Genomic DNA, 15,757 nt, shown 5'->3' on the forward strand with positions numbered 1-15,757 from the left:
GACCAAAGCATGCATGAAGATCGCGGATCACCCTGGATGATCTCTGCTCGTTGGTTCATGAGGTTTCCTGAAGCACCGTTCACAGAATTTTAACGGAAACATTGAACTACCGGAGGGTGTCCGCAAGATGGGTGCCACGCATGTTGACTGAGGACCACATGCGGCAACGAGTTGATGCTTCCCGCGCATTTCTTTACCGCCTTGCAGCCGAACAGGACAGCTTTTTGGACTTCAATTGTCACGGGTGACTAAACCTGAGCATACCACTTTACACCTGAGGCCAAGCAACAACCACGCCAGTGGCGGCATCCTTCTTCGCCATAGCCTGCCTGTGTGACCGAGCGGTTCTAAGCGTTTCAGTCTGGAACCGCGCATCCACTACGGTCGCAGGTTCGAATCCTGCCTCGGGCATGGATGTGTGTGATGTCCTTAAGTTAGTTAGGTTTAAGTAGTTCTAAGTTCTAGGGACTGATGACCTCAGATGTTAAGTCCCATAGTGCTCAGAGCCAGTCTGCAGGTAAAGTCATGACAACCGTTTTTTGGGATCGGAAAGGGGTATTGTTGGTCGAATTTATGCCCACTGGGCTGACAGATATTCCAAGACTCTGAAAAACTCAAACGGGCAATTCAGAACCGGAGAACAGGAATGTCGAGCAAGGGCGTACGTACACATTCTCCATGACAATGTTCGCCCACACATCGCTCGGCAAGCCGTTGCTCTCCTGCAACAGTTTCAGTGGACATAATCAGCCACCCACACTGTAGTCCTGACTTGGCGCCAAATGACTATCACCTGTTCCCTAGGTTAAAAGAACATTTGGCCGGAAAGCGATTCAGCTCCGACGACGAGGTGAAAGAAGAGGTTCATAACTTTCTGAACAGCATGGCGGCGAGCTGGTATGACATGGGCGTACAACAACTGCCACAGCGTCTACAAAAATGGATCGACGGAAATGGTGACTATGTCGAAAAGTAGATAAATGTTCAAGCTGTAGACTGATGTAAACCATTACAGAAATAAACAGGTCTATGTACTTAGAAAAAAATAGGAGACCTTACTTTTGGGATTACCCTCGTATTACCTTTCTGTTCTATAAGAACGACTTTATACAGGTGGCATAGTTCCACTCACCAGTGTAATGAACTGCTGGAGACGGTTCGCAGAAGAGCGCCCAAAAGATTCTGAATCTGGAGGCTACTCTGATGCAGATAGTTTGCCTCCGTAGCTAACCTGTAGTGGTTAGCACGGCTACACTGCCATGCGGACGATCCGGGTTCGATTTCCGGTACTGCTACGGATTTATTTCTTTGTGGGAGAACTGGAACGTCAGGCAAACTGAGGAGCTACTTTAGCAAGCAGTAGCTGTTCCAAGGTCAAACTGGGAGAGTAGTGTGCTGACCACCTGGCCCCCCCATACCGCTCCCTGGCTCCATTGGGAGAGAACAGGCCTAACTGGCCAACCTATGGCCAGAATGCAGAACTTTATTACTTTATGCAGTTACGTTTTCCACAGGTTCAACACGATACACGATACATTACTGATGGTAGTCTGGGTAAAACAAATGTTCAACTTCATCAGTATTAGGTGTGGCACCTACAGACTCTCATATTCATTGCGCGAAAGGAGCAGGCAGCCTTCGAATGTCACCTTGAGGAATTACTCGCCGTACCTGAAACTCATACTGCCTACTGCAGGTTGGTATGGGGGTACACCAATGTTCAGAAAAACGACTAGAGATAGAAAGTTCAAATTAGCAGGACATGTACATTAGTATGTTTCGTAGAAATGATTACCATTTGAACCACGTCGGCCGGCGGGTTCAAGGACAATACCGATATCGCGGCGCAACGCCACCTACCGGTGACATTTGCCTGAGGCTCTCGTTGTCTCTATAAACCGAAAGTAATGGATCAGTGTGATTTGAGCAGATGTGCACGATGCCTCGGAGACGTATGCGAGAACAGTACTGTCAAATCAGTGACTTTGAAAGAGGGCGCGTTATTGGTATGAGAAAATGCGATGCACCCATCCGGAAAATTGCTGCTTGTGTGGGACGAAGTGTTTTGACAGTCCAACTGGTGTGCTTCTGATTCACGGAATGTCGCAGAACACGTCGAGATAGGTCGCTCGTTCCCCCCTCCCTCCAAGAAGATCAATACCTCATCCAAATGGCATTGCAATACAGATCTGCGTCCCGTTCGGCCCTGGCACAATAGTGGAACATTGTAATACATCGTACACTAGCATGGGTGACAGTCCGTCGCCGTTTATTATGGCAGGGGTTATGTGCGCTTTGTCCACTTCTCCGCACACCTTTGACAAACGTGCACAAACATGCTAGACGGCAATGGTGTATGAAACGACGTCACTGGGGACAGGAATGGCATCACATGATGTTTTCGGACGAATCCAGGTCCTGATTGTTTGAAAATGGTGACCACATTTTGGTTCACCTCGAACAGGGAGAACAGCATCACAGTGACTGCATTCTCACAAGACATACAGCGCCACCTTAAGGCCTTATAGTGTGGATTGCTTCTGGGTACTACCACAAATCACAGTTGGTATTGCCCAGGACACTATCGGTGTGCGCTATGTGAACGACACCCTGCGACCTGTAGCCGTACACTTTCTGCACAATATCCCAGACGCCATTTTTCAGCAAGACAATGCAGTACCATATGTTGCTGCATGAACACGTGTCTTCTTGGTGTCACAGGATGCCAGCCTTTTGTTCCGACCGCCAGGTCACCAGACTTGTCGCCAATCGAAAATGTGGAGGATATGGTGAAGCAATGGGTGTAACGATGTGATCTAATGACAACCACCACAGATGAACTTTGGAACGCAGCATGGATGGTCATACCACACAATGCCATTCGCGCTTTGTGTGCCTCGATGCTTTCATGCATGGAACAAGTTATCAGGGCCCAAGGCAGACCCTGTGCCTACTAGGCAACAAGATACATGCTGAACTGAGGTGACTGAAATGTTAATCATTTCTTCAGAACACAGTAATGCACTGTTCTGTCATGAATGTCGTATCTCTAGTCGTTCGGAGGTGTTCTGCTTTTTTTTCTGAACACGAGTGTGTAAGTCATCATAGACGTGCTTAAAAGGTGATAGATCAAGGGACCAGGAAGTACAGTCAAGTATCCCTACATACCTCATGGCGTTTGTGGTGTCAACTGCAATGTAAGGTCTTATGTTATCCTGCTGAAATATGCCAATTGGTACCCTCCTACATCCATACCTGCATCTACATGGTTACTCTACAATTCGCACTTAAGTGCCTGGCAGAGGGTTCATCGAATCATTTTCATACTACTTCTCTACCATTTGACTGTCGAATGGTGCATGGGCAAAAGGAACACCTAAAGATTTCCGTTCGAGCTCTGATTTCTCTTATTTCACCTACGTAGGTGGGTTTCAACAAAATACACTCCTGGAAATGGAAAAAAAGAACACATTGACACCGGTGTGTCAGACCCACCATACTTGTTCCGGACACTGCGAGAGGGCTGTACAAGCAATGATCACACGCACGGCACAGCGGACACACCAGGAACCGCGGTGTTGGCCGTCGAACGGCGCTAGCTGCGCAGCATTTGTTCACCGCCGCCGTCAGTGTCAGCCAGTTTGCCGTGGCATACGGAGCTCCTTCGCAGTCTTTAACACTGGTAGCATGCCGCGACAGCGTGGACGTGAACCGTATGTGCAGTTGACGGACTTTGAGCGAGGGCGTATAGTAGGCATGCGGGAGGCCGGGTGGAAGTACCGCCGAATTGCTCAACACGTGGGGCGTGATGTCTCCACAGTACATCGATGTTGTCGCCAGTGGTCGGCGGAAGGTGCACGTGCCCGTCGACCTGGGACCGGACTACAGCGACGCACGGATGCACGCCAAGACCGTAGGATCCTACGCAGTGCCGTAGGGGACCGCACCGCCACTTCCCAGCAAATTAGGGACACTGTTGCTCCTGGGGTATCGGCGAGGACCATTCGCAACCGTCTCCATGAAGCTGGGCTACGGTCCCGCACACCGTTAGGCCGTCTTTCGCTCACGCCCCAACATCGTGCAGCCCGCCTCCAGTGGTGTCGCGACAGGCGTGAATGGAGGGACGAATGGAGACGTGTCGTCTTCAGCGATGAGAGTCGCTTCAGCCTTGGTGCCAATGATGGTCGTATGCGTGTTAGGCGCCGTGCAGGTGAGCGCCACAATCAGGACTGCATACGACCGAGGCACACAGGGCCAACACCCGGCATCATGGTGTGGGGAGCGATCTCCTACACTGGCCGTACACCTCTGGTGATCGTCGAGGGGACACTGAATAGTGCACGGTACATCCAAACCGTCATCGAACCCATCGTTCTACCATTCCTAGACCGGCAAGGGAACTTGCTGTTCCAACAGGACATTGCTCGTCCGCATGTATCCCGTGCCACCCAACGTGCTCTAGAAGGTGTAAGTCAACTACCCTGGCCAGCAAGATCTCCGGATCTGTCCCCCATTGAGCATGTTTGGGACTGGATGAAGCGTCGTCTCACGCGGTCTGCACGTCCAGCACGAACGCTGGTCCAACTGAGGCGGCAGGTGGAAATGGCATGGCAAGCCGTTCCACAGGACTACATCCAGCATCTCTACGATCGTCTTCATGGGAGAATAGCAGCCTGCATTGCTGCGAAAGGTGGATATACACTGTACTAGTGCCGACATTGTGCATGCTCTGTTGCCTGTGTCTATGTGCCTGTGGTTCTGTCAGTGTAATCATGTGATGTATCTGACCCCAGGAGTGTGTCAATAAAGTTTCCCCTTCCTGGAACAATGAATTCACGGTGTTCTTATTTTAATTTCCAGGAGTGTATTTTCGCATTCGGAGGAGAAAGTTGGTGATTGAAATTTCGTAAATAGGTCTCGCTGCAAAGAAAACCGCCTTTGTATCAGTGACTGCCAGCCCAACTCGCATATCACGTCAGTGACACTCTCACCCCTATTGCGCGATAACACGAAACGAGCTGCCCTTCTTTACACTTTTTCGATGTCCTCCGTCAATCCCGCCTAGTGAAAAATCCCACACCGCTTAGCAATATTCCAGCAGAGGACGGACAATTGTAATGTAGGCTGTCTCTTTAGTGGGTTTGTCTCTTCTAAGTGTTCTGCCAACCAGTCTTTGTTTTGCCTTCCCCACAATATCATCTATGTGGTCTTTACAATTTACGTTGCTCGTAGTTGTAATTCCTAGGTATTTAGTCGAATTGACAGCCCTTAAATTCGTGTGATTTATCGTGTACCCAAAATTTATCGGATTTCTTTTAGTTCCCCATGGTACGACCAGAAACTCTTTGGGTTTTCTACCATATCTTGAGACCATGTTTCATTGTGGAACCTATTAAAAGCATCTCGCATTGATGTCCGCACTAAATTTTGAGCGTCCGTGAAACGTAGCCAGTCTTGGGGATTTTGCGTTCTTCTGAATTTGGCAAGCTTTTTTCGTTGCTTCTCATGAAGGATAGGACAACAGGGTATACTACTCTTACCTCATAATAGCGACAATTCAGAATAACTTTAACCATTACCACATCAGTCCTGTTGTCATATCGAATAACTCCCAACACCCCGGTTCTACGAGTTGATGCTCTACTTGTGTAGACCAGTTTGTTCATTTCTTCCAAATGTTCAGTCCGAGTGTCCGCTCTGTACATCCATCACGTGATTTATGAGAGCGTCAACAGTGAAGTTACTTTTTTGTTCCGTGTTACGAAAATGGAAGAGCGGAATTTTTAAGCAACATTGCGCCATGGAGTCTTGTGTTAAACTTGGAAAATCAACGAGTGTGATCCTTGAAAAGTTTAAATAGGCCTGTGGGAAACATTCCTTATCAAGAGTACAATTTTTCGCTGGCACAAAACATATTTGGAAGACCTCTCTCAGGCAGAAAAAATGTTCAAATGTGGATGAAATCTTATGGGACTTAACTGCTAAGGTCATCAGTCCCTAAGCTTACACACTACTTAACCTAAATTATCCTAAGTACAAACACACACACCCATGCTCGAGGGAGGACTCGAACCTCCGCTCAGGGAGCCATTCATCTTCAAAAAAGACGTAAACGTCGAACGTATACATGCTCTTGTCAGATTGTTCCTCAAGGATAAACTATCAACCAAGTGTTTTACAAAGATGTCATTGAAAGGCTAAGGAAAAGGGTTTATCGTGTGAGACCAGACATTGCAGACAAGTGGATGCTGCATCACGACAACGCCCCATGTCACGCAGCCACTTCCGTCACGGGATTTTTGACCTCAAAGGGCATTCCTGTTGTTCCACAGACCCCTATTCACCTGATCTTAGTCCTTATCACTGACTTTTATTTTCCATAAACTGAAATATGTGTTAAAAGGACGTCGTTTTGGGAAGTGACCGACACGTTCAAGGCCCTACCAGTTGAAGCCTTTCAGCTATCAAGACCGGGAATAAAGGCTCCGCCGGTGTTCAGTTGACAAAGAAAACTACTATGGGGGGGGGGGGGGGGGGACAATATTGTTGACTGAAAAAATAAAAACTTTGGCAGATTAAAAAAGTAGGTTTCATTATTTTTCCCACGCTCCTTGAAAGTGTCTCGAGAACAATTGTTCCCTGTGACTTAGCACGAGTCTGTAGCTCGTGGTCTCGCGGTCGCGATCTCGCTTTCAGAGCACGGAGTCACGGGTTCGAATCCCAGCGGAGTCAGGGATTTTCAACTGCCTCGTGATAACTGGGTGTTTGTGTTGTCCTCATCATTTCATCATCATTCATGAAAGTGGCGAGATTGGACTGAGCAACAGTGGGGAATTTGTACGGGCACTGATAACCGCGCAGTTGAGCGCCCACAAACCAAACATCATGATCATGATCATCATCATCATAACTTAGCACGAGGCATCTACAGATATGCTGGTGTCGCGACCTGACCGCCACAAACTGAAGCGAAAATCATCGGTGAACACCGTAGAGTGGCACTCGGCGTGCCAGTTGATTCTGGCTATATGCCATGCAGGTCTCTGTTTTATGTGGTATCGTGTCAGCAGGAATCGAGGTGCACTATCACTTACATACATGTGAACATGAACAAAATTTAACTTCTTCTGTGGTTATAGAAGTATCGCACATAGTGCAATGTACCGTAGTGCTGTGCGCTAGCAGCCAAGATGTGTGAAATATCCACCACAGATTTCGAAGACTGCAGGCCCTAAGCACGAGGTCACGAGCGCACAAACGATTCCATCCCACAGAACTGTCATAAAACAGCAAACGGAAGTTAATTACTTGAAATGAAAGTCGACAAGTAAAGTCTGACCAGACCTACTATATTTTACCTTCATCATCTGCAGATTATATCAGCACTTATTGAGATCGTGCAAAAGTTTTCTACGCATAGGTCAGTATAACTGCAATTCTACGTATCCTTTTATCATAAACTAACTGTAAAATTCTATATCCGTATCTCCTATTTCCTGGTGCTGGAAAATTGACAAAACAGTTGAATATTAGCCGCCTCACACATGCAACAGACGGTCCTTCCTTTGTTGGCTCCGCAGATAAACATAGACTGTTACTAACGCAAAACACCACTGAATGCCACTGAACATAGCAGCTGTATCTGGTTCTACTCCATGCAAGTCTGTCTCAAGTGGTATGGTGTCAGCAATAATCATAATTATCTCTACGATGAATATTCCTTCGAGCAGGGACAAATTACTACTGGTGTTCCGCAGGGTTCAGTATTGGTACTGTTTTGTTCTTGTTGTAAGTGAATGATCTTCCATCTTGTTGTAACAAAGCAGAAATAGTGCTCTTTTCTCATGATTCAAGCACCATAATCAAGAAGAATATTGAAACAAGTAGAAGCCAAACTCTTGGAAGATCAGTGCAGGTTCCAGAGATATGTGGGAACAAGTGATGCAGTACTGACAATACAACTTATTCTAGAAGAAGGTAGATTAAAGAAACGCAAACATACATATACAGGATATGTATATTTATAAAAAAGCTTTGGCAACGTTCACTCAAGTAAAGTCTTTGCAATATTGAAGCTAGCAGTGGTAAAATATAGGGAGTGTACGGTTATTTACAACCTTATAAAATCAAGACTGGATTTATAAGAGTCAAAGGACATGAAAGGATAGAAGTTGTTTAGTTAGACAGGGTTTAGCCTACCTCTGATGTTACTAGATCTGTACACTAAACAAGTAGTAAAGAAAATCAAAGACAAGACTGACATGCGAATTATAATTCAGAGAGAAAAAATGAAAACTTTGAAATTTGCCAATGGCTATGTAACTCTATCAGAGGTAGCAGAGCGCTAGGAAGAGCAACTGAACGGAAAGGGTAGCGTCTTGTAAAGAGATCTTAAGATGCACATCAACAATAATAATACGAAGGTAATGGAATGCAGTCGAATTAAAGCTGGCTAAGCTGAGGAAATTAAATTAAGAAATGAGATGCCAAAAGTTGTCGATGAATTTTGCTATGTAAGCAGTTAAATAACTGACGATGACCAAAGGAGGGAGGTTATAAAATGTATAATGGCAATAGCAAGAAAAGCATTTCTAAAAAATCGGAATTTATTAAAAGCTAATATAAATCTGAATGCTAGGAACTATTTTCTGAAGATATATATCTAGAGTATAATCTTGTATGGAAGTGAAACGTGGACGATAAGCAGTTCATACAGGAAGAGAATAGAAATTTTTTATATGTGGCTCCATTGAAGAACGCTGAAGATCTACACTGGTGTCCAAAATTAAAGCAACAAACCATTATTTCCCTGTCCTTTGTCTAATTCATGACATAATCATATAGACTGTCAACCAGATGTCCGTAGGATCTTGTTCTACACGGAAGATGGCATTCTGCCTAATGGACAATCATGCTAACGATGACATAAGGGTATCTGTGAAACGAGGTAGCGTTTGCCGCATAGTCCCACATCCGCAATCGCTGTGTACACAGTCACAAATGGTGCAGTATGACGCAGAGAAGATGCCTACCAAATTCTCTGTGGTGGAGAGCCATAGAGAGAACGGAAGCAAGACAGTCGCAAACTGATGCGGCCCCATAGCGTAGTGTGAATCGTTCTGTTGTTTCTCGGATGCGGCGACAGTTTATAGGCGACCAAAACTGTATCTCGAAGACCAGATAGGGCCGAACACTTGTGTGACATCAGAAGAAAGGGCCATCATTTGGCTGTAAGAACAGCAGTACCGCCTTAGTACTCCTTGGCAACGGGCATGTGAGCTCGCAGCATCCACTGGACGTGTTGTATAGAGGAAACGATATACAGAAGGCTTTGGAGAGTGGCCTCTCTTGTCGAAGACCTGCTGTATGTCTACCTCTGACGCGTTTTCGCAGAAGGGAATGTCTAGAGTGGAGCGGTCCAACAGTTGACAAATGTTGTTTCCGCAGACGAGTGCCGATTTAGTTTGGAGACTGATTCTCGATGGATTCGCAACTGCAGGGAACGTGGAACGCGATTTCGGGACCCAAACACTGTGGAAAAACACCGATATCAAGGAGGATCCCTGACGGTGTACATAGGGATCGTGTTTATCACTCGAACCTCTATTCAAGAAATTGTATGGGTTAATTGGTAAGGTTTAACTGCGGTCAGATATCGTGATGAGATCTTGGGACCTCATTTGCGGTTGTTGCGAGGTGCTGTGGGCCCAGACTTCGTATTGATAGACGATTATACTCGACCTCATAGAGCACAGGTGGTTGATGTTTTCTTGGACACGGAAGATATTGCACTCATGGCGTGGGCAGCTCGCTCTCCCAATTTGAATCCCATAGACCTTGTCTGGGATTCACTAGGGAGATGAGTTGCATCACGTCAGCATCCACCAACCTGTGAGCAGCTCTGCAGGAAGAATGTGCGTTATTGCTTCAACATGAGACTGATAGCATTCGTAGTTAGGCCCGTATTGCTACCAGAGGGGGTCACACTCCATAACGAGCACATTAACCAGCTGTCGAAATGTGCGTGCAAATCCGTTAAGTTGGCAAAAACGATTAAGATTTTTGTCTACCTCTACGCATGTTGTAGTTGTTTACATTCTGAATTCTTTGCAGTGTTTCTACTTTAATATTATTTGATTTAATTTAGGATGCCAGCGTAGTAACAGATGAGGAGGTGCTGAAGTGAATGGGGGAAAAAGAAATTTATGGCATAACATGACTAAAAGATGGGATTGGATGGTAGCTCATATCCTGAGGCATCAAGGTCTGTCAGTTTGGTACTGAAAGGAAGTTTGTGTGTGTGTGTGTGTATGGTTGGGGGTATAAAAGTAGAGAGAGAGCAGGGCTTGAGTACAGTAAGTAGGTTCAAATGGGCGTGTCTTGCAGTAGCTATGCAGAGCTGAAGAGGCTTGCACAGGATCGATCAGTGTGGAGAACTGCGTCAGTCTTGGGACAGAAGATTACAACAACAATCAAGCCCAATGGCTGTGTATCTGCAGAGGAAACACTAAATGAAACTTTTAGTTCGGTTCTCAGCAGATGATCTATAACTTAAGATAGGAAGAAAATAACTCATACATTTATGAAAATGGTGCAAATGGCTCTAAGAAATATGGGACTTAACATCTGAGGTAATTAGTCCCCTAGACTTAGTACTACTTAAACCTAACTAACCTAAGGACATCACACACATCCATGATCGAGGAAGAATTCGAACCTGAGACCGTAGCAGCAGCGCAGTTCCGGACTGAAGCGCATAGAACCACTCGGTCACAGCGGCCTGCTACATTTATGAACAAAGTAAAACTGATTCTGAAAATCTTGAGTGTTACTGTTGATAAGAAATTGAAATGAATATCACGTTTCACAGATCTTCCCAAACTCTTCAATTAGCTGTACGTGTAATTGCTCGTTTGGCGCTGAACGTATCAAGAATTTGATTTACACACATCAAAAAAAGTTTTGCATCATCTCGGTTCCGAGAGTTCCGGAACCTGACAGAAAACTGGAATGGAGATAAACATAAACATCATTTCGGTCCTTTTTATTGCTCATGAAAACCACACATTGTATGTTGTACCAATATACAGCGAGACTTTCAGAGGTGGTGGTCCAGATTGCTGTACACACTGGTATCTCTAACAGCTAGTAGCTCGACCTTTTGCATTGATGCAAACCTGTATTCGTCGTGGCATCCACAAGTTCATCAAGGCACTGTTGGTCCAGATTATCCCAATCCTCTACGGCGATTCGGCGTAGATCCCTCAAAGTGACTGGTGGGTCACGTCATCCATAAACAGCCCTTTTCAATCTATCCCAGGTATGTTCGATAGGGTTTATGTCTGAAGGAAGTCATTCACAAGATGTGCACGATGGGGGCGCGAATTGTCGTCCATGAAGACGGACGCTGCGCCAATACGCTGCCGTTATGATTGCACTATCCGTCGGAGGATGGCATTCACGTATCGTACAGCCGTTATGGCTGCCTTCCATGACCACCAGCGGCGTACGTCGGCCCCACATAATGCCACCCCAAAACAGCAGGAAACTTCCACCTTCCTGCACTCGCTGGACAACGTATCTAAGGTGTTCAGCCTGATCGAGTAGCCTCCAAACGCTTCTATGAAGATCGACTGATTGAAAGCATATGCGACACTCATCGCCAAAAAGAACACGTGATGCCAATCCTGAGCGGTCCATTCGGCATGTTGTTACGCCCATCTGTACCGCGCTGCATGGTGTCCTGGTTGCAAAGATGGGACTCGCCAGGAGTGAAGTTGTGCATCATGCAGCCTATTGCACACAGTTTGAGTCGTTACACGACGTCCTGTGGCTGTACGAAAAGCATTATTCAACATGGTGGAGTTGCTGTCAGGGCTCCCCCGAGCTGTAATCCGTAGGCAGCGGTCATCCACGGCAGTAGTTGCCCTTGAGCGGCCTGAGCGAGGCATGTCATCGACAGTTCCTGTCTCCCTGTTTCTCCTCTATGTCCAAACAATATCACTTTCGTTCACTCCGAGACGCCCGGACACTTCCCTTGTTGAGCGCCCTTCCTAGCACAGAATAACAATGCGGCCGCCATCGAACGGCGGTATTTACCGTCTAGGCATGGTTGAACTACAGACAACGCGAGCCTTTACCTCCTTCCTGGTGGAATGCCTGGTACTGATCGGCTGTCGGACCCCCTCCGTCTAATAAGCACTGCTCGTGCATGGTTGTTTACATCTTTGGGCAGGTTTAGTGCCATCTCTGAACAGTCAAAGGGACTATGTTTGTGATACAATATCCATAGTCAACATCTATCTTCAGGAATTCTGGGAACTGGGTGGATACAAAACTTATTTTGACGTATTTAGTATGCATACTTCCAATTCATTAACACCACGTGGACTACTTTTATCAGACAAATTCACACACACACACACACACACACACACACACACACACACACACACACAGAGAATGTACCCATTGCAAAGAAAACTGCTGTAAGGATGGTGTCCGGAATAGAAAACAAAGCATAGTAGCAACAGCCTCGCTATATGTTTAATCTCTTACGGAGGTTACTGTGAAGAATGACTGAAAATTTGGAAATAATAGTACACCCCAATATTCATAAATAAAGCTCTAGGAGCAATAATATTCTCCCTTATTCACCACCTAAATTTTTTTCTGGTGCAGAAAGAAGCAAAATATCCAACCATAAAAATATGTAAGCACCTCCCAATCTGAATTAAAAGTGCTGGCAGACAACGAAGACAATTTTAAAAATAAACAAATTATATCGTTCTACAACCTCTTCTGCTACGTAGAAGAGTTTCTTAATGTAATGCGAGTGTTTGGGAGTGGGGTGGTACGTTTATTACGTTTATGGAGTATTCCGTCGATACTTACAGGACCATAGAAATATTAAAAACTGAAATACAAAGTATTAATGTCCCGTGATAACATTTATTCATAATTCGTTGTGACGTGGTTTTTGCTTTTTAGGCAAACCTCAGATAACGAGACTAGACAGATAGTTCACAGAACATCAGCGACAGCTTGTAGATACAAAACGATAGCTTTTGCAAAGATATGTGACCTTTTACAGCTACAGATGGTGTGAAAGGTATAAATATTGATATTTCTATTGGTGACTGAGGACGGAGTTCCGAACAAAATTAAATCAGTATTTACCTCGTTTGCAGACAAATAATTGTGGCTATTAGCATTTAGGTTGGTTTATACCTGCAAGTACGAGTGGCAAGAGCAAGTCGATGAATATTTTCCCCTGGCCAGCAAGTGAGGTGTTGAAGTGTGTATGCGCGGACGCAAAACAGGTAGTCTATACCGACGGGTATAGTCCAAACAGAAAACATTAGGTAGTAAACTATGTGACGTGTTTGTGGGATGACTGTTCGTCACAGAAAAAAAAACAACATACTGATATATGTACATATTAGGGTAACAAATATAAAAAATCTGCACTTTTACCTGTTACGCCCTGTATATCTATGCTTGAGTTTTTCGTTGTGTGAGGAAGGTGTAAAAAACTAACAGCTGATTCTCAACAAAGTATAAAACAAATAGTATTGCGTAACATCAGTACTCAGTAGTTCAGTTTTTAAATTACTCTAATTATTAAACTGTCTAGCAGATTACAATTAAAGCAAAAATCAAGATATTTAAAGGACCAACATGTACGTGTTTTCTCAGAGAAAATGTATATTACTTGTAAACCCAATGATGTGCTCCACACCATAGAAAATTGTGCCATGTTTCACAAGACATGCAACCAACTAACTAACCAGCCAGCCAACTCACAAAGGTTCTAACTAACTTGCCACTAGCCTAGTAACTGACCAACTAACCAACCTAGTAATTAATGGCCTAACTAACCTATTAACTAGCTAAACACTAAGCAACTAGCCCCGCTACCAACTAACTAACCTACTAACTTATCTACTAGTTAGCTTACTAACTAACCTACCACTTGATTTGGCAGATAGTGACTCACAGTGTGCTGTATTTGTGTTCCTGCAGCATGCTGGTAGTGTGTATAACGCTGTTGGCGCTGTGCACGCAGCCGGCTGCCGTCGTGGGGGATGGGTGTGGGCCCAATGTGGTGCCACTCTCCATATTTGAGGGCAAACCATGCCAGCTGCGCCTTACCAGGAGTGAGTAGGCCTTGTAGTACTAAGGAAACAAGGAGTCATCTGCTATTGTTCACTGAGAGACTCTGATGATTTGTCTAGTGACCTAACAGAATGCATTTCATTGGGCACATTTCGTCATAGTACACTCCTGGAAATTGAAATAAGAACACCGTGAATTCATTGTCCCAGGAAGGGGAAACTTCATTGACACATTCCTGGGGTCAGATACATCACATGATCACACTGACAGAACCACAGGCACATAGACACAGGCAACAGAGCATGCACAATGTCGGCACTAGTACAGTGTATATCCACCTTTCGCAGCAATGCAGGCTGCTATTCTCCAATGGAGACGATTGTAGAGATGCTGGATGTAGTCCTGTGGAACGGCTTGTCATGCCATTTCCACCTGCCGCCTCAGTTGGACCAGCGTTCGTGCTGGACGTGCAGACCGCGTGAGACGACGCTTCATCCAGTCCCAAACATGCTCAATGGGGGACAGATCCGGAGATCTTGCTGGCCAGGGTAGTTGACTTACACCTTCTAGAGCACGTTGGGTGGCACGGGATACATGCGGACGTGCATTGTCCTGTTGGAACAGCAAGTTCCCTTGCCGGTCTAGGAATGGTAGAACGATGGGTTCGATGACGGTTTGGATGTACCATGCACTATTCAGTGTCCCTCGACGATCATCAGCGGTGTACGGCCAGTGTAGGAGATCGCTCCCCACACCATGATGCCGGGTGTTGGCCCTGTGTGCCTCGGTCGTATGCAGTCCTGATTGTGGCGCTCACCTGCACCGCGCCAAACACGCATACGACCATCATTGGCACCAAGGCTGAAGCGACTCTCATCGCTGAAGACGACACGTCTCCATTCGTCCCTCCATTCACGCCTGTCGCGACACCACTGGAGGCGGGCTGCACGATGTTGGGGCGTGAGCGAAAGACGGCCTAACGGTGTGCGGGACCATAGCCCAGCTTCATGGAGACGGTTGCGAATGGTCCTCGCCGATACCCCAGGAGCAACAGTGTCCCTAATTTGCTGGAAAGTGGCGGTGCGGTCCCCTACGGCACTGCGTAGGATCCTACGGTCTTGGCGTGCATCCGTGCGTCGCTGCGGTCCGGTCCCAGGTCAACGGGCACGTGCACCTTCCGCCGACCACTGGCGACAACATCGATGTACTGTGGAGACCTCACACCCCACGTGTTGAGCAATTCGGCGGTACGTCCACCCGGCCTCCCGCATGCCCACTATACGCCCTCGCTCAAAGTCCGTCAACTGCACATACGGTTCACGTCCACGCTGTCGCGGCATGCTACCAGTGTTAAAGACTGCGATGGAGCTCCGTATGCCACGGCAAACTGGCTGACACTGACGGCGGCGGTGCACAAATGCTGCGCAGCTAGCGCCATTCGACAGCCAACACCGCGGTTCCTGGTGTGTCCGCTGTGCCGTGCGTGTGATCATTGCTTGTACAGCCCTCTCGCAGTGTCCGGAGCAAGTATGGTGGGTCTGACACACCGGTGTCAATGTGTTCTTTTTTCCATTTCCAGGAGTGTATTTGGCTTGTGTAAAAGTGGCATCTTAAGTATATCTTAAGGGAAAGAGTAGAA

At 46.3% G+C, this 15,757-nt stretch overlaps 1 protein-coding gene across 3 annotated transcripts in view; it reads left to right on the top strand.

Annotated features, from left to right (window-relative positions):
* Positions 1-15,757, top strand: part of LOC126292143 (peroxidase-like) — a 221,567-nt gene that overhangs the window by 19,812 nt on the left and 185,998 nt on the right. For all 3 annotated transcript variants that reach the window (XM_049985980.1, XM_049985981.1, XM_049985982.1), the window contains exon 2: positions 14,026-14,159. In XM_049985980.1, the coding sequence (XP_049841937.1) occupies positions 14,027-14,159 (133 nt within the window). In that variant the 5' untranslated portion in view covers position 14,026. The remainder of the gene's footprint in view (positions 1-14,025; positions 14,160-15,757) is intronic.

Source organism: Schistocerca gregaria, chromosome 9 (assembly GCF_023897955.1).
Source record: "Schistocerca gregaria isolate iqSchGreg1 chromosome 9, iqSchGreg1.2, whole genome shotgun sequence".
Lineage (NCBI taxonomy): Eukaryota > Metazoa > Arthropoda > Insecta > Orthoptera > Acrididae > Schistocerca > Schistocerca gregaria.